Genomic DNA, 24,489 nt, shown 5'->3' with positions numbered 1-24,489 from the left:
AATAATAAGACAGAAAAGAAAAGAAAAAAAAAGAAAAGAAAAGAAGAAAGAGGTATCTGGATTTGGAGGGGTGGGGATGTCACAGCATTGTGAAAAAAAGATAAAATTAAATAAGTAAGTTACTACTAAGAGATCATCAGGGTTTGCTTATTTCATTTCATATAATATTGTGCAATGAAAGACAAAAAGTATGCATGTCTAGCCCATTTCTTCCAGTCGTCATTCAGTTTCTGAAGAAATATTACACCTTTACAAATGACAGTGTATTGTTGGGTATAGTAACTTTCTCGGATCTGATTAATCAAGTGATTTAGGGATAGGTCAGATTTCTAAACATCTTGATGAATTGATATATTGTTTTATGATTAAGAGTATCATATTATTTACTTCTTACTTATCTGATTTGGGTTAGAAACCCCAAAAATGAAAGTTTCTTTATTTAAAACAAATGGAATGAGTAGGTAATCGATAAAAAGATTCAAATTTTTTTTTAGAAATTCTTGAATTTTTGAACGTCCCAATATTGTATCAATTATTGTTTCTATTTCAGTTTTACACCGAAGACAATACATCTAACTTGTTTCATATTTATGTAGGTCCGCCACATTCAGTCCCCAAACACCAAGACTTTTTGTCGTAGGGTTTTCATATAAGGACACTCACATAGAAGATATGAAAGCTGATATGAAGTATGTTGAGATATCTACAATGATAACAAAGGAGGGGGTAGAAGAAGACGCGAAGATGATGTGGCTGGGCTATCAGACCTAGGTGTATCTGCACACTTTGTTACAGAATCGCCACAATCTCCACCATCATATGATTAGCTTGCAAAGAAAGTTAAGTGACTTTCTTCCGAAAACCTAGATTTGAATTAAGAGCTGTCTTAGGCGAGATTCCAGAAACAGCAACTATGAGATGGACTAAGTGAACTAAGAAGGATTTGGAAAATATAATCAATAAATATGGTTCAGAGAATTTCGCTGGTTTATTATTAGGGGAAATAATACAAAAAAAAATCTTTTATACTGGACTTCGAAGTTTTTCCGCTGTTTGAAATGCCAATTGAAATGCTATTTAACTTGTCTTCTAGTGTAATGCAAATAAAGACCAAAATGACACTGAAGGTGATTTTTGTTTTGTTTTGGTTTTTTTTTGAAACTGCAGTCAAACTGCGATTGAACATGTCATCTACAAGAATATTCTGCGAGTGGCACTGTCTGGGACTTTAACAAACATGTTTTAGAAGCATATTTTCTAGGGCTGTTTCAATTATTGACTGTACAGAAATTTACATAGAGAAACAATCCCGTTACAGTTTCTTTTTCAATTACAGGAGACACAATACTGTTTAGTTTTTGATTGGAATTACTCCCAAAGGTTCGATTTCATTTATATCGGGCGCTTGGGATGGAAGGACTTCAGATAAAGAACTTTATCAAAGTGGTGGAGTTCTGATTCTCACATATTTGACAGGATTATCCCGCGGTTGCTAGGGAAAACATTAATCGATCTCACACACGGGGGTAAAGACAGCTTGGACGCGCTATATGACGCTGCTCACAATAACATAACGTCGTCATTTTACGTTCATTAACCACGTTGTTGATGATGACGTCATCAATTTTGATACACATTTCAAGGAGATTTGTAGTTGGCTCGATGAAAACTATTCATAAAAGCTTACACTGTACATTGGTTTGCAAGTATCTGAGAAAATTAATCAAACATGGGTCTGTTTCTCGAACAAGGGTATATCTAACCCTCGTGCTAAGAGTTTGGCTAGTCAGCATTCGGCAAGTCTCGTTCTGACAGGCAAAACTCTTACACTCCGGCCGAGGTATCCCTGTCCACGGAACATACCCATGTTAGATTTTATTGCTAAGATGTTGACGGTGACCAAGTGATGGCAGACCGTGGATTTATAAACAAGGAAAACCAATGCTGCCCGTGGTACCACACTTGTTATTCTGTTCTCAACAAAATCGAAAAAAAAAAAAAAACATTTCGCTGAAAATGTGGAGAGGTCAAGGCCACTAGCTCGCGTTCGTATTGAAGTTGAAAGATTAAGAGCAAATATGGCAAATGTTGATAAAATTGTAACAATAACTTATGATCCTGTTCTAATAGTGCCATCACCAAGACTTGTGATGATAAAGTTGACTTTCCTTCATTTAAAATTCTATGTTATATAAGTAGACTTAAAAGCTGTTTATAGTATCTATATCTGATATAGTCTGACTGCTAAAGGCAGATGATAGAATTCATTGGTGTGTGATTAAATTGCCTTCAAATTTCATTTTGGTGTTTAGTTGGTATATGCTTTTTCTGATCTAAATATAAGAATGTGTAGTCAAATGTATTTTAGAACATGTAGCGATCTAACAGTAATCCCGTGAGCAGTAACTAATAAATATATATATAAAAAAAACTTTCTATTTCGGATTATCTTATTTTCGAGGTCATATTTGACTACACAGACAAATACTGTTACTTGAAACCTGAATTCTGTAGGTGTTCATGCAGTACTGTAAACACAAAACAAACACTGAAATGTACAATACCAAGATTATTATTTAGTTTTGAATTATCTTGTCATTCTTGTTTACAATTTTTTTATGTAATTTATTATCAATACATACAATAGTATCTGTCGAAGGTGGAATTAATATCTAATGCATGCACTTAATTTAAACTTTGATTTCTGATATTCATCGAGTGACAATATCTATATATACTTTATGTCAAAGTAATTTATACACTTATCATTCACAATACAAGATGCGTGTATGCGCAATATAAACAAATCAGAAAACTGTACAAATATCCCATACAAATGAATCATATGGAATTCCGAATGTTAACTTACATGTTTTTCTTCACAATAATATATATGAATTTACATGATTCTAATAAGTTACGTTATTGCAACACACATTTTTTTATATGAAAACAGACACATAGGCTTGACACATTCATTCATCTTTAGTACGCAGTTATGTAGGTACTCATGCAGTAATGTAAACATAAAAAAAACACTGAAGTATATATTTCCAACATCAATATTAAATAGGTTGTGTATTCAATCCAACCCATTTCCATCTTAAGTATGCAGCATACGTTTATGCGAATATATACAACAATACGAAGCCGACGACCGTTGGATCCCGAGACTTGAGAGGGTATTTTGAATTCAGTCTACTTTCCCATCCGATGGAGCCTGTTACTAACACGCGCAGGTTGTTTTCTTTCTGGCTTACAGAAATCCATGCCATCTTAGCACTCTCGAACTTCTTTGGAAGCTGCCGATTCCACTGACACGTTTTTGGTGTGCATGGCTCTATGTTATAGTCTAATATGATGCCATGTTTTATTCTAAATAGCAAAGCACCTACGTGTGAGCATGCCTCTCCCAACCTACACAATGATATTGATAATGATAACAAATAATGAATATTTGAATAGTCATGTAGGAGATGAAAGACACAAGTCCAGTTTTACATGGAAAATAATGCCATAACAATTTTCCCCATTCTAGCTCTTCGTAGTATAAATTGCAAGATACAAGGAACATCATTTTACGTCGACTGTACACAGCAGAACAATCTTTTAGCTTTTTGTATCAACAGCATCACAAATATAACACACACTAGTTAGTTTTATAATAATTAAGATAGGTTCCGAGTTAGGAAAGATATCACAGATATAGATTGTACTTACATCACAGATTCATGGAAAGGGAAGAGAAAAGTGAAAAGAATGAACATAAGTATAACAGAGACATAATATTTTAAGTTATTCAAATAAACGAAATTAAACTAAAATCTATAAAAATAAAATGAAGACTTGAGAAAAATTATACGACACAAAAGCATTAAATGTTAGAGCAATACAATTAAGGTCTTTATTTGTTTCATCCACAAAAAACAGACTGGACTTATGCTTACGTCACCCACATACAATACATTATTTATAACGTTCATGTATACCCTGCTATACAAGTGCAATGGCTGGCGATGAAGGACGCATCGTCTCTCAGTACACACGACACGACAGGTTGGCTCAGATGTCCACTGACTGTGAATACTTCTGCTTTCATATAAGAGTCTTGCCAAAACGAACGCATCATTGTTTATGTTGTCCAACATTATGTTGCTCATTAGTGTATTCATGTAAAATATACATTATTGTACTTTGTTACAACTTAAACATTCCGATGACGTCACAATGTTAACCAGTTCCGCTTTTTACCTTCACTCGGTGACAGGAAGGCTGTATATTTGGTATTTTCAGTGTTTTTGTAAATTTCCGATATTTGAATTGATAAGCTATAGTACAGCAGCATTAAATAATATAGCAGCTATGCATAGAGTTTTACGACAACCGACAAGTTACGCATAAGTATTCTTCTTTCACTTTGTCACCGCATTCGTTGTGGAAGCCGGAAGACTGTCATGGCAACGATGGTAGCAGTGGTTTTAACACAATATTAAATCTATCAACTTGCATGACTAAAAACGTTCTACATAATACAGTATGTCTTCAAATAATATATCTAATTTATCATGATTCGTTGTATTCGTGTAGTGATTTATGTCCGTTTCTATGCCGCCTTTCGACACTAAAAACAGAGTTCCAATATCGGGACATTAACATCGGTCATAGTTTTTCCAAAAGTAAAAAAAAACACATATAAAACGATACCTTTTGGATAGAAATTAACTCATTCATGTAGATTTTGCTGTGCATCTGAATAATTTCGGTGACAAAAAGGGGAAAATTTCAATTAAAAAGCCAAAAAAACGCCGTAGTTTGGCCTTTCTCCGACCATAAATCAACCTTGTGGAAGGGAATCGTTAATATCAACTAAATGTATAGGACTTTTCAGATGAATATTCATAAACTCTTTCCATCGATACTCCGTTGAATAAAAAATGATTTAGAGGTTGCACCTTGCGAAAATCTCTAACGGTGTTCAATTTTTTGCATGACCTCACTAAATATGCGAGTTGCCTGAAAGGGACGTCGTTATACAGAGGACAATGTGTACATCAATTTAAATGCTTATTGAGCACGTTGTAAAGAGGGAAATAAAGACAAGGACACTTTAATGTCGTATTGAAGGTGTTTAGATAATGGAGGACAACAGTGATGCGAATGTTTGAAGAAAAAACTGTCCTGACATACGCAGAGTCAACATCATTTTAGCTCTCCAGACTTTTGTATGTTTTCATTGACTGGCATGTAAACACCCCAAGGTTTTGTTGAAAATGTCTAAATACTGCGTTTAGTTTTAATTATAAAGCATAGTAGTATTAAAGGGACCCATGATGATAACGGTTTAACCACTGGTATTGATAGGCTAGTGACCCGATTCCCACAGCACCTGTTCAGTGTACATTAACAGCTTTTTTATCATAATTCTGAATGGACTTTGATTTATCGAATAACATTTGCCACAAATATTACTAAATATGGCGTCAGAAAACAGGTTTATACACACTGTTTCTGCATGCATCACGTGTTCATGTTTACCAATGACTGCCTCGTTTTCAAAACTGTATGGTGTTGTTATCAGTGCTAAATAAGAGAAGGATTTCCCGGCGAAACCGAGTGGCCACATTGGACACTGGAAGTAGAAACATAACAAAAAGTGTATCAAACAGGTAATGTTGATAAAATGTTGTTTTTAACGTGATGTCCATTTAAAACATCTACCAGGACGTAGCAATCAGTTTGAGTTGAACAGGAAGTTATACAATGGTCGCCTCATACCTTAGTTAGGAAACGAACGCACATACACGAAGTACGTTATTTTTATCTTAGTGATTTACTGATTATAAACAAACTGCTTAGTATGGACAAGAGATAAAATAAACCGATGTGAAAATCTATTTTCTATTTTGGAAACTTTCCTTTCAAGACAAATATTTTGAAAGTTTCCTCTTCAAGTTTAAACTTTATTTTAAAGTTTCATTTAATTCTATTTTATTGCCACAAGAAAAAGTTATTACAACTGTTTAAAAGTGTTTTATTGTTTCCTGATTAAAATGTTTTATTGTTTTATGGTTTAATTGCTTAATTATGTTGATTTATTGTGTTATTGTTTTGTTGCTTATTCATGTTTTATTGCTTTTCTGTTTTTATTGTTTTGTTGCTTCTTTGTGTAGTTTTTGTTGTTTTATTATGTTATTGTTTTTTTTAGTGTTCTTGTTATATAGTGCTATTGTGTTATTTTGTGTTGTTTTGTAGTTTTATTGAGTTATTGATTATTTATTTGTTGTTGTTTTGTTGTTTTGAAATTTTATTGTGGTATTTTGTTGTTGTTTGGTTGTGTTATTGGTTGTTGTTTTATTATTTTATTACGTTATTGTTTGTTTGCTATTTTGTTGTTTTATGGTTTGGCTGCAGTATTGTTTATCATTTTTTGTTGTAGTTGTTGTTTTGTTGTTTTATTGTGTTAATGTTTTGCTTTTTATAATGTTATTGTTTGTTGTTCTTTTCTGTTTTGCTGATATTAGTGGTATTGTACTATTTTTTATGTTATTATTTAATTGTATTTTTTTTGAAGTTTTATCTTGTTATTTTGTGACTGTATTATTGTTTTGTTGTCTAGTTGTGTTATTTGTTGTTTTATTGTGTCATTGTTTCGCTGTTTTGTTGTTTTATTGTGTTATTGTGTTATATGCTTTTTTGTGTAATTGTTCTGTTGTTTGATCGTGTTTTTGTTTTGTTGTTTTATCGTGTTATTGTTTTGTTTTTTTATTGTGTAATTATTTGTTGTTTTTGCTGTTTTGTTGTGTTATTGTTTTGTTGCTTGTTATGACATTGTTTATTTTGATGTTGATAATGTCACTGTTTGTTGTTTTGTTGTATTATGTTCTTGTTCTGCTGCTTTGTTATGTAATTGTGTTATTGTTTGTTGCTTTTGTTGTTTTAATGTGTCATTATGCTATGGCTTTATTGCTTTGTTGTTTTATTGTGTTATTGTTCGTTGTTTTGATGGTGTTTTATTGTTCTTTTGTTTTACTGTATTGATTTTTTTCTTTAGTTATTTTGTTATCGTTAATTGAATGATTGTTTTGCTGTTTTGTTGTTTTATTAGGGAGTTGTTGTTTTTTCTAAAGCTTTGATATACATACATACAGGGATGATTAATTAATTTATTTATTCAGAGCGTATCGCCTCAGAACCTCTTGATATTATCTTTTTCTTTATCCTTTGCCAATTGTTTCATATAGATATGTTCTCTAAGTCAAATACGTTCAGCGGACTATAACGGTCAAAGACAATAAGCTAAGTGCTGGTAAATATGTTGGTATTGATGTATATAAAGTTGGACCATTTCATTGTTTTGTATCTATGTTTGTATCAATGAAGTGAGATATCTACTTATCCATTCATAAGTAATCCAGAATACATATATTTGAATATATATATTTTATTAAGAGAAAAAAGATAAAGTGTATCAGAAATACGCTCACCAATATAGCGCTAAGATGTGTAAAATGTGTGTTATGGGGAAATGTGACAGCGGTTTCTTCACTTTAATTCTGCAACGACAAACAAAATTAGAACAGGATTGATGCATGTGTATCTGTCATTAACAGCGTAAAGCATTTCAACAACATTTGCTTATGTACACGTCGTTTGTATGTAACTTCTCTAAGTTTTGTTAATATGGAAAATACTATTTAAATATGTTTATATATATATATATATATATATCAAGGGTATGTTAAAATTTAATGTATTTCTTTAATTTTTCTTTTTTATCCAATGCGTTCTTTACCTTAATAAAAAACAGAATATGTTGTCAAGTGATGGGTATTTGTACTTCAAAAGAGTGTACACAAATCACAAAAGATAAAAACAGAAGTTCCTCTGTAAATATTTTGTTTAAAGTTATGTTATATATTGTGAGAGTAAGAATATCTTTTGTTTCCAAATTGATATCAAAATATTTTACTCATCTTCAAATAAACTTATTTTATAGAAATGATAAAATTCTATATAAAATTTTGTAAACCTCAATTATATATGGCTATAACAAGTTAACACATTTCTGATAAGCCTAACCAAACAGGACTGGTTTACTCTAACACTATGTTCGCGGGAAACATTGTTTGCTTAATTTATAAGTACTCTTACCTGAAGAAAGTACCTCACAAGGGATACACACATGTTGAATAATTAAATGTATGTATACGTATGATCCGGGAATTCATATCATGTCATAGCCGATTTGCCATTAAGATATCATGTCAGGATATCCTGACAACCATCACTGACCCATTGAGACGTTTCGTTGTAAAGAAAGTGGATATGACACATTGGTGTAAGCTGTTGGCATTGCTGACTAGACGATTAGATGCCGTTGATCATGAGTTCGAGGTCGGAAATGGAGTAAATAGAATTGCCTTCTTTCGGCATTTGTGCTACTACGTATTAAGATCGTAGGGTATTTACATTAGGTTAACTACATCTTTCTTTTGGACAATACGTTTACGATCATTAAATACAATTTGAATCATTTTTTAACATTACCATTGCATGAATAATGACGTGCTTATTTGAATAATGTGACCCTTTTAAGGAAATGGTACAAATAAGACAGATAAGCAGATTTTAAGGAATACATTTTGAAGTTCAACTTCCTGCATTTAAGGACTTTTGTATTTCAGTGAGTATTTTAGTTTTTAAGTATTGAAAAGAATAACACATATAACGTTTTTTCTTCAGGTATCTTCTCTTTATACCAGTTTCCCGTTTCGAAACCAACATACATCAGTTGAGACTGTGAAATTAGCTTAAATGTATTTCGACCTCTATATCTTTATTTCATTCATAACTTAATTTGATCAACTATTATCATGCAATGTCATTCTTTCAAAAAAATCATATAAACTCTAAAAATGGACGGCATTCATGGTGATGATATATGAGAAGTGATGTTGCTATGTACATAAGGTGGTGATGTTTACCAATACAGGTAAAATATCGAAGAGTTATTCGATATCCAAAGAAGCAGACATTCATGACTCCAATCATTTTCCACCATAATTCCTAACATATGGGGACAGATAATGTAATAGATAAGGGTAATGCCTGGGAATTGAAATGAAATCGTGCACGGGTTGATGGTGCGCCTGTACTCCCAGCCATTGTCAACGCTTTACAAATATTGTTGCTATTGTGCTGATAAGAACTTTGATTACAACATTACCAACAGGAATAGCTTACAACATTGGTTTATATCGTGTCGATTTCTCAATTCTTGATTTCTCGTTTCTATATAGTAATGCCTCTACTTCCCCTACATGTTCTGCTAACAAATATGTTACACAGTGTATTCAATATAGGAGTACTTTTTTTCCATCATCACGGCATGAAAAACTTACACGCAGTGTGTCGAATGATGCAGGTGGGTGAAGATCATGATACAATTCTATGGTAGACAACATTATCTTATGTGTTTTGGTTTCGTTGTCTCCACCTAAAATCTTATTTTGCGGATGAGTTTCTTAAGAAAGACTTGGGCCTTACATTTATATGGCGGTTGCCGTCGATGAAGCATACGACGCTTACTCTGCCGGAACACAACTTGTCTTTAACGATCCAGTCATTCCACAACTGGTTTTATAACAATCCAGCCACATACCATCCGTTCATCTCACTATCACGACAATCTACAACCTGTTATTTTACTATTTTGCTATTTCCCGTCTCTTTATCTCAATATCACGACAACCCACAACAAGCTTTTTCACTAATTTGTCATTGCACGTCTGTTTATCTCTCCAACTAATCACTTTACAACTGGTTGCCACATCCTACAGCCACTTAGACAACCAATTGCGTCAATATCCAGCCAAGTCATTTCACAGTTAGTTGTATTAATATCACGAGACTTACATACAAAAACAAGTGTTAACATACATACTGAGCATTACTACAACAATACATGTACCCTACCGGTCTTCGCTTAAAATAGAAACAGTGAACCTGACCTTAACCTAAAATCCCTGAAACTCAAAATTGTCCTTTGTCCTTGTGTGGACTTCTCAGATAATGAAGCCGCAAGAGTACTGAAATATTGAGGGTTACATACAGGTACATATCTATAGAACTGTCATGGAAGAAACCTACAGTCCTACCAGTTTCATCAGTTGAGACTAATATTAAGATAATTCCTACGGGTGTTTAACCATTAAGGATTCCTGTCAAAGTTTATTTATACTTATAATTTATACTTGTTCCGCATACTGCCAGTTCCATCCATACAAGATGCAATAATTGGTGCGAGACTTTAACACCGTTTGGTCATCCACTATGCTGACGTCACCGATCTCATTTTGATGATATATATACTTGTGTTTGTGGTGTTTCAGGTACTTTACATAGTGATGTTAGAAGAGCGTTAGTGTTTTCAAACAACGCAATAAAGGATTAGTCATAGGGTTATAAGGAAGTGTAAGTTATGCATTTAAGTGATAAAAACGTGAGTGTCATTCATACAACTTAAGTCATATTGAATTTCAATTTTTACACAGGTAGTAAATATCAATTGAGATTATTTTGTCGGAAGGGTTAACATGACTGTTAAAATGAATATTCCATGTGTATTTACCAGGTGTTTATCCCGACCCAATGTGCATATCCTTAAATTATTTGTACTTACATTGTCAATGTATCCAATATGCCTCAACTTCTCGAGTAAAAGAAACTATAGACACCGATGGGGTTCGTTTTGGGGAAATGGGACCATCAATTTTATTACGTAATAAAAACTTCTCGAGTAAAAGAAACTATAGACACCGATGGGTTTCGTTATCACGCTTTTAGCAGTGAAATATCGAAAATTAATCATTCTATAAAAGTGATATTTAATCAAAACCCTGCATACAAACGACAATTGAAAAAGTTAAAAGATGATCCGATATATTTTGCTATGCAAATGTAATAAACTGCATATCTAATAGCATCTTCAATAATACAAAATGTATTTCACTCATGTGGCTAATATTTTGATATTTTTCACGAATGCGCAAATATCGAAATATTAGCCCAACTCGTAAAATATAGTTGGTTTTACTGAAGACATCGAGGAATATATATATATATTGTAAGACTATTATAGAAATGCTATAATGTTTTTTCAATCGTCCAATTGTTTATCTTTCAAATAGAAATGACGACATTATAGAAGTTTAATTTAATAATTTTTAGCCCCAAGGTACACTCCAAAACTTACACTAAAGTTTCGACTCGATTTGTGTCCTCAGAAGTGATTAATACACTTTGCGGCTTGTTGTGACGGTGTTATCAAACCTTTGCTATTCGGGGTCAGCCCTGTTCATGGTGTTGGATAACGACATTCCGATGTTCTGATAACGTTTCTTTCTTGGTACACTTTTTTCATATCTTTTTGTACCATGGTACACTTTTCTATGGTACAAAAAGATATGAAAAAACTGTACCATTGAAAAAAGTGTTACAGTTTTTTCATTTCATTTTGCCAGGCTCTTGTCGGCCATCGTACATGTGTATATACCAGGTGTATTTTCCATATTATATTAATAACCTTTATAATGAAACAATAAGTGTAAATGGACAAGTCATGGATAAAAAGGCTTTACTATATTCATATAACACCTATTGTTCTTCTGTGATTTACGTCTTTACAAATTAGTATATATTACACAACATTATATAACTTTCTATGACAATATAAGTAAATGGATTTACGACCTACAGCGATAGAGTAATATCGGTGTGGTATTTGTTTATTATTTCCAGATTGGTTTTGGCGAGCAGCAGACATGAAAATACATCCTTGGTTCCTCTTCATCTGCTTTCTTCTCGTGTCCTTCGTTCTTTTTATCTACATACAAGAACTCGGTAGCGGCCTCAAACACACGGTATCCACAAATATATCTTAATGATAAACAAGTAATTTTATAATTACAGATAACAGTAATAGTTTTTCATTATATATTATTTCATTATATCTCATTATTATTCATTTTATATGATAATAATCAAGGAATAGTCTATAAAGTATAGTTTAAACAAAACTCAAAATACTTCAGATCCCCTGTTGAGGTTACCTGTTAACCATTGCATGTTGTAAAGAGTTAGTGAACCATCCAAATATATCCAGAGAATGTTAAGGATATGAATATGTTGCACGCTAGGAGCCAGGTTTTCCGCTCTAGTTTCTCAGTGCCTGATGTGAGAGTATTCTGATTTGTTATGCTGGTACATCCTCGATACCAAAACGGTTACTTCCATGATCGCCCTAAACAGTTGTCATTTTCGACTTCTTCTCATGAACCCATGAACCATATTTAATTAAATTTTTCAGAAACCTCCATGGTCAAATAGTGAATATTCGAAAGTCCTCCTCTCTATAACTATATGTACGTATGACAAAATACTCTCTCTTCACGTTGGATGATCTAAATGTGTTCTATCAAAATTGTGAACTTCTTGGCCGGGGGTTTGCGTTTCCCCCTTTTGAGATAGAAAGCTTTGCTATAGTTTACAGGAAAATCCATCTTTGAGGAGCAATTGTTTAGTTTCAAAAGATCGCCATGGCGTGAAGTTTAGTTTTCTCTGATTAATTTTAAGTAAGTTAACCTTGATTGAAATTATTGAATCTTAATTTTAGATCCATATATGCTGGCAACAAATGCTCTTTAATTGTGAAAAGACCAGAAGGTTATTTATAAACGTTTCATCACTTTCGTGTTCCATGGCATGGATTTACATTGTTTTTGTTTTGTTTTGTTTTTCTCTCTGTAAATATATAACATTACGGAACACAATAGAACGATACTATTGTCTTGGGCTAACGCGCAATTTGTCTGCAATCCTTTGAAACCTTTACAACAGCAGTTACATGCTTAAATATTATCGAGATATGATTGATAAGATGGATGATAGATACATGTACTTTAAATATTCTACTGTAACCAGACCCCGGTGACTAAGTGGTAGGGCCGAAGGTAGTCAAAGGGACCTTTTGAATTTTTCGAACCTATTTCAAACATTCACTCTAAGGGCGCGACAAATACTATCTGGTTTTGGTCAAATTGGTTCATGAGCAAAATTCTATTGTTCGTGAAAGATGTCCTTTTCTAATATGCCTACAATATTTCCTTGTTTCCACCCAGAGTTTCTATTCTTCAGTCTTAAGTCTGTGTTCTAGATATTGGAAAAGATGGTGTGTTTTCAACTGTTTGAATTAACAACGTATATTAAACTCGGGTGACCTATAATTCAGCCTCTTGTTGTCAGAAAATCACGCTTTCCATTACGGTGTCATAGGCATCTTGTTTTCATAAATAACACTATCCATACAGGATCCATGGGCTTCTTGTTGTCAGAAAATAACACTATCCATACAGGATCCATGGGCTTCTTGTTGTCAGAAAATAACAATATCTAATCCGATACCATAGGTACGTGGATTAGTTGACAAACAATCCTCTGAGAAGGTACGCATACCAATTTAATCTAGGGTTACATAATGGTAGGGTAAGCTATTTATAGATATGGGGGACATATTATCGTGCTGTAGGTAAACTGTGATTATTTTATCGGCTGTGAGAAAATAAATCTACGCACACCACGACATATTGGATTATAGTGTCTACTATGGCAAACGACTTGTTTCGAGTGTTAGGACAAGGCTTAACAACGCCGAGACAGTTTGTCTCACCCCCAATTCTAACCGTACAATACCTTTTTTGTTTTAAATATTCTGTTAGAACAAGGCTAAACAACATCGAGACAGTTTGTCTGAACCCCAATTCTAACTGTATAATATTTTTTTAGTAAGATATTTTGTAAGGACAAGGCTCTACGACACCGAGACAGTTTGTCTGACCCCAATTCTAACTGTATAATATTGTTTTAGTAAGATATTTTGTAGGGACAAGGCTGAAAAACACCGAGACAGTTTGTCTGACCCCCAATTCTAACCGTACAATACCTTTTTGTTGTAAAATATTCTGTTAGGACAAGGCTAAACAACACCGAGACAGTTTGTCTGACCCCCAATTCTAACTGTATAATATTTTTTAGTAAGATATTTTGTTAGGACAAGGCTCAACAACACCGAGACAGTTTGTCTGACCCCCAATTCTAACTGTATAATATTTTTTAGTAAAATATTTTGTTAGGACAAGGCTCAACAACACCGAGACAGTTTGTCTGACCCCCAATTCTAACTGTATAATATTTTTTTAGTAAGATATTGTGTTAGGACAAGGCTCAACAACACCCAGACAGTTTGTCTGACCCCCAATTCTGATTGTGTATTAACATTTTTGTTATATTCTGAAACTTGATTCTTTAGACTTCGGTAACAAGGACAGAAAGAAATAGGTGGTAAAATTGTAGTCTCACTTTCACTTTCTAAAAGGTCTTAAACAGGCTTTCCTTATAAATAAGCAATTAATATTATATAATGCATCAGATATTTGTGTGGTATTTGTGTGTAATATTATATATATGATGCGAAATAAGTTGCCACTACATCGGGATATTTTTCTTCTATTTTAAGCCTTTTCGAGGAAAAAAATAAAACTTTTGAGACCAGTTTCATCACATCTCAAGAAATGGAAACGTATGGAAGAAACATTTTTTATCACAAAGTTCAAACAAGTCAACAGGTTTAACTACAAAATGTCGAGGACAAAATATGGTATATACAAAAATTATATGAATAGTAGGTCGATTATGTGATCATATATGTAATGCTAAGTAAAAGGAGATCATTCTACGATTGATCATCCTACAGTTAGTGATTTTATGTATATTTTTTTTTCTGATTGCAGAAATTTTTCACTACAGAGGGGTTACCCTTTTTGAAATCAGTTGGAATCAGCCCGCTTGTAAGTACAATATTATATAACATACTGAGTAAAAAGACACGCTTGACCTGATTATTATCATCTTCATTATTGTTGTGACAGAATAGCTTTTAGCCACGTTGATACGCAATAACCGTATTTAAAACACAGTCAGAAGGCATTCTTTTGTGCTGTGTTTTAAGTTAGAGATAAGCCTCAAACTGTACTATACGTGTGAGAAGGTAAAGGTCTCAGCCACTACGGGGTCTCGACACTGTACCCTCTCACACATATACAACAGTTTTCTCCTTATCTCCTTAACTTATGTTGATGTCACCATATTTTACCGTCCATGTCATAAATACATGTCTTAAAGTCACACGTTTGTTTTGGTGGTAGGAACCTACTCCATCGAGCCGAATACAGGGCAGTTTTATAGGTAAATCAATCAAAACTTTAAAGGTATTTTCTCCTAAGTTATCACATTGAGATAATAATAGTCTTACCTTTGTATCAATGCAACAGACAAATGGCGGCCTGCGTAATATAGATTCGAAACTTTGGGGAAATATACAACTCCCTTTTTTTTTTTTTTTTTTTTAGAGTATGTTTCTGACACGACAGGAGGTTAGTTATTGTATGTTTCAGAGTTCTCGAAGGAAAGAAGTCGAGCAAATATTAAATTCGGAAAAAAATGAGCCGAAGGAATTCTTCAGTGCCTTGCAGAAATCGAGGTTTTTTACTGATAAACAATTTATTGCCCTTGATTAAGAGAAATATGAATATTTATTCACTCGAGGTGTTTGTCGAGAGAAAGGTCAATAAAATTGTAGAAAAAACTCGAAATATATATATAATGTTCCTTCCCAGCCGCCATACAATTCAGAGCCAAATTAACACATATCTTTATTGTTTTACAGGACAACACGCAGGAATTTATCCGGAGTTTAGCTGGTACAAATAAAAGTTTGACTATTATTACGGGGTTCTTTGACATTGGAAGTTTCCCAAAAGGATATCTGAATAAAATAAGGACACCAAAAGAATATAAAAACTGGTTGAGTGTTTTTGAAAGATTAAGGAATCCAGTCATTTTATATACAGATAGCCAAGCTTTTGCGACGTTATTCAGGAAAGTACGCAACAATACGAAACATCTAACAAAGACAAACGTCATAGAAAGAAACACTTTATGGAGTTTCCAAATTATGCCAAAAATTGCCAAAATATATTCCTTGCCGGGATATCCAAAGCACTATCCAAATACTTATGTACCAGCTTACACCGCGGTTACACATTCGAAATTACCTGTCACGCGTGATGCAATTAAACAAAACTTTTTTTCTACTGAATACTACTGCTGGTTAGACCTTGGATATTTCCGGGGAGTTATGTCCAGAAATAAGACATTCTGGCTGGAGGTTCCCAGTGATTTCGATGCCACCAAAGTTGGTGTAACGCGTGTTTATAATTCAAAACTCTCAAACATTCGACCAAAGACAATAATTTACGGAAATTTAAACTGGATCGGAGGAGGATTGTTTCTTGGAAAGCCAGAAGTACTTGTAAGGTTTGCTGAGCAATACAAATCTGCAGTGATGAGATATCTGAACGAGAGTTTGATGAATGTAGAACAGCACATACTGTATTCCATGTTTACAACAGAAGAACGGAAGGCACACCCGTTAGATGTCGACGTACAACTCTACATCCCAGGAACAAAGAAAGTGATGCTCGGAAACCCTTGGGTTTACTTGGGTTATCTTATGTATGACGAAGCATAGCCTAATAGTTTATTTTACAATATATTTTATTACCAAATTTACAGAAATATGGATATGTATTTAATATGAATTTAATAAATTAATTAACAAAATCAATCAACAAAAGAATCTTTGTTATCTGAGATTAACATCCCTTCCATTTCAAAAGAAAAGGGACAACTTTTTACAATTACAATAATGTTATTTGTGATAGTTATGATTGTTAATGGATTTTTTGTTAATCGATTGAAAGTGTATATGTGCATGTAACCTTGTGGGTTTTCAGACATTGTTACGAGTTCTTAATTACAATTCGACAGTGGACTCACAGATGGCACATCACATGTTTATGAAAATGACTAAGTTGCAGAACGGTATTTGATAAATATAAAAACGAACAGTGGACATTTAAAAACATAACTAAGGGAGATAACCCACTGATATATTTTACATCAATAATTACATTTTGAATTTAGTTACTAAATTATCACAATACATAGGACTTTTCAGGTATTAAGATTTATAAATTCATTGATCTTAAATAAATAATATCCATAATAACTTCTTCTGTCAAACTACTGTAACATTTCAGTTAAAGTAATAAGAACTATAGAAATATATCAGTATATAAATCATTACACAACGTTACCACTGCACCACTGCCAATTCATATATAAAATAAATGAAATACCTGTGTGTGACACAGAGCCATCCTACAAACTTAATGCTGCCACCTCTGCATAAGTGTTGGCATTCTTAAATGATATAAATAACTGTTTTACTACTATTGTAATAAGAAATATACATAAAATAAATCTCTGTTGAATGATATAAATAACTGCTTTACTACTATTGTAATAAGAAATATATATATATATAAGATAAATCTCTGTTGTAAAGCCTGTAAGACGCCGCTCGATCTGGCGGAATGTATAGAGGACATGAAGACATATTTCTCACATACAGATAGATGTTTGTCAAGTTTAAGCCACACAAATGTGTCTTGAGACACAGAGCAAATACTTACATATGATTCCAAGGATCCCTATAAATATTGCTATGCCCCCTCCTTGTTTACTCTTAGCTAGGGAGCGGTTAATATAATTGCATGTAAAAGTTGGAGACAAACGATGTCGTATGTATGTCGGGTGTTTCTAAAACTAAATTCATTATAAGTTACCTGTCTTCCTTATATAAATGGATTTAAAAACGAATTAGATTTTTACCTGTAAATAGAAGAAGTAATACTTAGAAATAAGATGGAGTACAATAAGTTTGAAAATAAATGGTCCATATCAAATAGATTTTTTCTCTTACTTAAAATACACCTTTTATTTGTATAAGTATATATATATATATATATACATAAATGTGTGAAAGTGAGTGTGAAAGCTGTATTAAATGTGGTAAATAATAAGAAAAAATCCTTTTTTTCTTGTTTTATTACTATATTCACTACTTGCCTTATATAAGCACATGCCATAAAATCAATAATTAACAATAGCTACTTTCATTAGCCTTTTTATATTATATACAGATCCAGATATAGCTTTTAATCAAAGGGAGACAAGTCTCAAAATAATACTCAGGTAGCTTGCATTTCTGCTGTTTCTTAAAACCATTATATATATTCTATACTATACAATCATGCAACACCTCCAGTTTATGCAAGTGATTATCATCTTACTATACATATATATGTCATACAATGTAACTCTTCAATACTATATATGTACACCTATCAACCTCTTAATACTGTAAGCTATATAGAATTCAACAATGGTACATCTTTATCTAAATTGTTCAATACATACTTTATTTCTATTAGCCATCAAACATTGTTTCACTATATATACATGTACGCATTTTCTAAAAATGTTACTATTATGTATACCAAATCATTGTCACCCTTGATGCTCTTCTCAAAAAATGATATTGTGCCGCTGTAAAACTGTATCTATAAGTGATGTTATTTCTATGGTTTTCATAATATGCAAAAGGATGAATAAAGATATTTTAAAACTGAACAAAAATAAATAAATAAATAAATAAAGTTGAAATCAGGAACATCAAACAAAAACGTATAACACTTAAAGTGGATACTAGATTATGTTCATTAAAGCTGTTAAATCCACTGTATTATGAACAGAATCGGAAAAGTGTATCGTCCTTTTTGTCACCTTTTGCCATAATGAAATGGTTCAGATACCATTTCTAAGGAGGTGTATTACTGCCACGTCAGTTTTTTTTTTTTTTTTTCTTTTTTTTTTCCACATTTCGAATATATACGTGTATTTCAAAACTTGGAATAATTGATTGAAAATTTCGACTTAGTCTCTCAAAATTGCGGGTTAGTAAGTCGAATTTTTGACTTATTATCTCGAAAGTTTGATATTAGTTCTGGATGTTAACTTCAATTAATTTTACCTGTAAGTATAGCGGTTTACACTACTACTGCATTAGGGGCATCTAATCTTGGGGCATTATCATTTGTTCACACTTCTTCGCAGCTGGAATACACAACTTGAGCGCACAAAGGAAGTTTTGACGCCGTGTCGTGTTGTTTCCTTTAGGTTCATAGGTCAAATGAGAGAGACCCTTGAGTTTAGTATTATGCTCATTTCCTCCAGCATTGTGACGAATTACAGTGACGCATTTGTTTTATCTGTTGGACTCCATGAGCCGGAGAATAGCATCGAGTCTAGCCAAATAACCTTGGTCTGAGCCATCCGAGGGTGAAATGACAACTACTTCTGCAGAGGTCTTCACAACGTCTTAAATAACATCGTTAACTGGAAAAGAAATTATACTGCACCATCAATGTAATAGAAAGGTGAGAACAGTCACTCAGGTATGGGAGGAGTCCCTTCGGTAGGAGTGGACACAGGACACTTGGTCAGGAATTAGGGCAGCCTTTTCGTCAAGAATTAGGGTAGCCTCTTGGTCAGGAATCGGGTCAACTTCCTGATCAAAATTGGGGACAGCCTCCTGCTGGCCATAGCAAGGTTGTTTACAGTTTAGTTTTGTATTTTCAAACTATAATTCCCAGATAAAACACGATACACCAAACCTGCCCTCATTATACGGACAACACGATACACCAAACCTTGCCACATTATACTGACAACACGATACACCAAACCTGACCACATTATACTGACAACACGATACACCAAACCTGACCACATTATACTGACAACACGATACACCAAACCTGACCACATTATACTGACAACACGATACACCAAACCTGACCACATTATACTGACAACACGATACACCAAACCTGACCACATTATACTGACAACACGATACACCAAACCTGACCACATTATACTGACAACACGATACACCAAACCTGACCACATTATACTGACAACACGATACACCAAACCTGACCACATTATACTGACAACACGATACACCAAACCTGACCACATTATACTGACAACACGATACACCAAACCTGACCACATTATACTGACAACACGATACACCAAACCTGACCACATTATACTGACAACACGATACACCAAACCTGACCACATTATACTGACAACACGATAACACCAAACCTGACCACATTATACTGACAACACGATACACCAAACCTGACCACATTATACTGACAACACGATACACCAAACCTGACCACATTATACTGACAACACCATACACCAAACATGACCACATGATACTGACAACACGATAACACCAAACCTGACCACATTATACTGACAACACGATACACCAAACCTGACCACATTATACTGACAACACGATACACCAAACCTGACCACATTATACTGACAACACGATACACCAAACCTGACCACATTATACTGACAACACGATACACCAAACCTGACCACATTATACTGACAACACGATACACCAAACCTGACCTCATTATACTGACAACACGATACACCAAACCTGACCACATTATACTGACAACACGATACATCAAACCTGCCCACATTATACTGACAACACGATACACCAAACCTGACCACATTATACTGACAACACGATACACCAAACCTGACCACATTATACTGACAACACGATACACCAAACCTGACCACATTATACTGACAACACGATAACACCAAACCTGACCACATTATACTGACAACACGATACACCAAACCTGACCACATTATACTGACAACACGATACACCAAACCTGACCACATTATACTGACAACACGATACACCAAACCTGACCACATTATACTGACAACACGATACACCAAACCTGACCACATTATACTGACAACACGACACACCAAACCTACCCACATTATACTGACAACACGATACACCAAACCTGACCACATTATACTGACAACACGATACACCAAACCTGACCACATTATACTGACAACACAATAAACCAAACTTGGCCACATTATACTGACAACACGATACACCAAACCTGGCCATATTATACCGACAACACGATACACCAAACCTGACCACATTATACTGACAACACGATACACCAAACCTGCCTACATTATACTGACAACACGATACATCAAACCTGCCCACATTATACTGACAACACGATACACCAAACCTGACCACATTATACTGACAACACGATACACCAAACCTGACCACATTATACTGACAACACGATACACCAAACCTGACCACATTATACTGACAACACGATACACCAAACCTGCCCTCATTATACTGACAACACGATACACCAAACCTGACCACATTATACTGACAACACGATACACCAAACCTGACCACATTATACTGACAACACGATACACCAAACCTGACCACATTATACTGACAACACGATACACCAAACCTGACCACATTATACTGACAACACGATACACCAAACCTGACCACATATATAAACTGATACTGCGTTCGTTACACAGCCCTATAATCCTCCAGATAAGACCGAAGGCCAGGAAAATAGTTGATGGACTTCGTGTCAGCGTTGTTTAGTCAGCGTACAGAGAAATTGTTGGATGCTGCTGACAGCATGAATACGAAAAAGGCTCTACAGTACGTGGTGAGGATTTATGATTCGTTTTTAAAGTCATCTGGATCAAATTGACAGAAAAAAAAAAGCGTCAGAGTATGAGATGTGTAAATTGTGTCAGTTGTGTGGCGAGTGAGAGCCCCCCTGCGTGGGGACATTGTTTATATTTTGAAGGCTGACCCCAAGGCCCCAACCTTGGCAGCCTTCCAATGTAAACATGTTCTGGGGTATTAAATGTTTGTGTTAAAAAAAAAAAAAAATGACAGAAAATTATCCAAAAAACCGACCAGGAAATAAACCAGTCACTCAGCAAGTAATAAAATAGTATTTATCTGATGATGACTTATCTTCATTATTGTTTGGTAATACTCCAATGGACTAGAGCACAGTAAGCCATGAACTATTTGTATATTATTACATAATGCGTTTGATTTCCCTTAACTGTACACATCAGCTATGTTTTGAATTATTATACCTTTCCTTATTTTACATATATAAAAGTAGACAATATAAATGCTATTAGAACCACATCCTCCAAAAGTGCTATTTACCCGGAATGAGTGCATTCATATTTTCGCGGGCGTTTTTGCTTCGTTCATTCTGATTGGACAAAGCATAAGCGTTTTCGGAACCAAGACGAAGCAGACACAGTTTGTTTACTGAAATCGTTCAAAGGAATCATAATTTGGAAAATTGCTTCGTCTACCATTTTCAATAATCTGGATGAAAAAGTGCTGGAGAGGATTTTTTTTTAGGAAAATTACATCACTGACACACAACGAGTAATAAAAACGCCAGTTGGCATACTGAAAGACTATCATCGGGAAAATAATTAGGAATAGTGGAGGATATGAACACTGGTTCGAGAGAAAAAAATGGAATGATTTAAATGCTTGTATAATAAAACAGTTAATATATGGGTATTTCTGAAAATAGCACTTTTATTATCCCCCTTGCATTAACTAATTCCCTCGGCTTCGCCTCGGAAAATAGCTGATGTCTCGGGGGCCAATAAAAATGCTATTTCCCGCACTCCCATACAAAAACTGTATACTATTGCACGGCTAAAATGATTATTGTACGGTCACGTGCGAACTATTGAACACCTGTGACCCTTTGGAATTTGGCCACGTGCGAACTATTGAACACGGTGGGTTTTTTCTCCGGGTACTCCTGCTTTCCTCCATCTCCAAAACCTGGCACGTCCTGAAATGACCCTGGCTATTAATAGGACGTTAAACAAAACAAACAAACCAACGAATACCTGTGACATTTCGGAATTTCGTCCTACCTTTCAAGCGTCGAAGTCAGATGTCAACACTGCCGACGACATTCACGATGACTTCTAGGCCTTCTACATGTAGCTGTGTTTTAGTGATTATGTAAGAAAACAAGTATATCATGACTATCTGTGTAATTCGGCCTCGTGCAATAGAACATCGGTCAATTACCAGTACCTCGTGTCAAATATTCTGGACTATTTGCACAAACACCCATAATATATTTGTATAATATGGGAGGCTTTAGGAAGCAAAAACGAACAAGCTAGTTTTAGAGACAAAAGGATGTAAACCGAAGACATCAGTTCAATGAGAAATACCACATTATAAATGTATACGCATTTTATTTCAGTGTTAAGGAAGGATATCAACGAAATCCTAAAACATACAGGAATTGTTTTTAATTAATACCAGATATTTGATAAAAAGAGTGCACATCATGCGTTAAGTGTATAACATTATGTTAGTTTTTGTAACGTAGGAAGAGCTTGGGTAAATGCTACCCCGAAAATGAGAACACAAACAACTACGCAATTTACAAAATATAAATTGATATACAACATAAACAACAACAAACAACAAACAAATGTTGAGACTTAGTATATAAACACACACAGTCACACCCATTATCACTCAAGTTATCAAAAGTCAATATGGCTTCACCACACTGGGGACAGTGTCCATTAACTGTAGTGTCTCTGTTCCTCAGACAACTGCAACAATTCTGATCTAGTCAGCACCAAGCTCAGATTATGAATATAACGGTATACCTCAACGTCAACGATCACACATCGTAGCATGTCAATGTTACCATACAAGCCATACGCAGGAGAATGGCTAACTCTCACGGTGTCTCATGACCCTGACCTTCTGATTAGTGACTGGTAGTATTATGCAGCTGACCGTAATCCTGCAAGACCTAGGATGCAGTCCTTGATCAGTCCTGATGCTGTGACTCCCAGCTGTCCTATCACTACATGGCTTTGGTAGGTCCTGGTTGTTCCAGACGACTCCCCATGTGAAGCTTTAAATAACACAAACACTAATAATAGATCTCACATACAACTAACATACCACCCTATAAAATAACTAAGTTATTCACTTATAAACTGGATAAACTACAAATTAGAACATTTACGGCAACTAGATGCTTCCATAGATAAAATATATATAATACTACCATGTGGGCCCAACAATACATCAATACATGGCGAATCTAACATAATCTGAACATTACAAATTATGATATTACAAGGCTTCCATACAATTAGACACGTACACGATAAAGATATATAACTCTAAAGGGCTTCCATACATTACAAAACCAGACGAGGAGAATGTACGTGTTACTATTACGAAAATTACATTCAGTATATATATATGCATTTCAACAACACTGATAGCAATATTTCCACTATATTATTGTTCATAGTAAATACATATACAAAATACTACACCTAGATATCGGTAACATGTAATCAAGGTCGTTACGCTAGAGTTGACCACACTGAGTTTGGCTTGACAGATATTACAGGGCTTTTTAGACTCAAAAACATATTTACAGA

At 34.3% G+C, this 24,489-nt stretch overlaps 1 protein-coding gene across 2 annotated transcripts in view; it reads left to right on the top strand.

Annotated features, from left to right (window-relative positions):
• The window catches only part of LOC117342333, an 88,799-nt gene that overhangs the window by 4,997 nt on the left and 59,313 nt on the right, over nucleotides 1–24,489 (top strand). Inside the window, exons 2-4 of one of the 2 annotated variants that reach the window (XM_033904469.1) lie at nucleotides 11,800–11,921; nucleotides 14,847–14,903; nucleotides 15,782–16,732. The exons of the other annotated variant lie outside the window; for it this stretch is intronic. Of the exons in view, the coding sequence (XP_033760360.1) occupies nucleotides 11,800–11,921; nucleotides 14,847–14,903; nucleotides 15,782–16,645 (1,043 nt within the window). The 3' untranslated portion in view covers nucleotides 16,646–16,732. Of the gene's footprint in view, nucleotides 1–11,799; nucleotides 11,922–14,846; nucleotides 14,904–15,781; nucleotides 16,733–24,489 lie in introns of those variants that run through there. 2 annotated transcript variants of the gene reach the window in all.

This window comes from Pecten maximus, chromosome 14, assembly GCF_902652985.1.
Source record: "Pecten maximus chromosome 14, xPecMax1.1, whole genome shotgun sequence".
NCBI classification, from domain to species: Eukaryota; Metazoa; Mollusca; class Bivalvia; order Pectinida; family Pectinidae; genus Pecten; species Pecten maximus.
The sequence above is the reverse complement of the archived record's forward strand: the minus strand, read 5'-3'. Positions and strand labels throughout refer to the sequence as shown.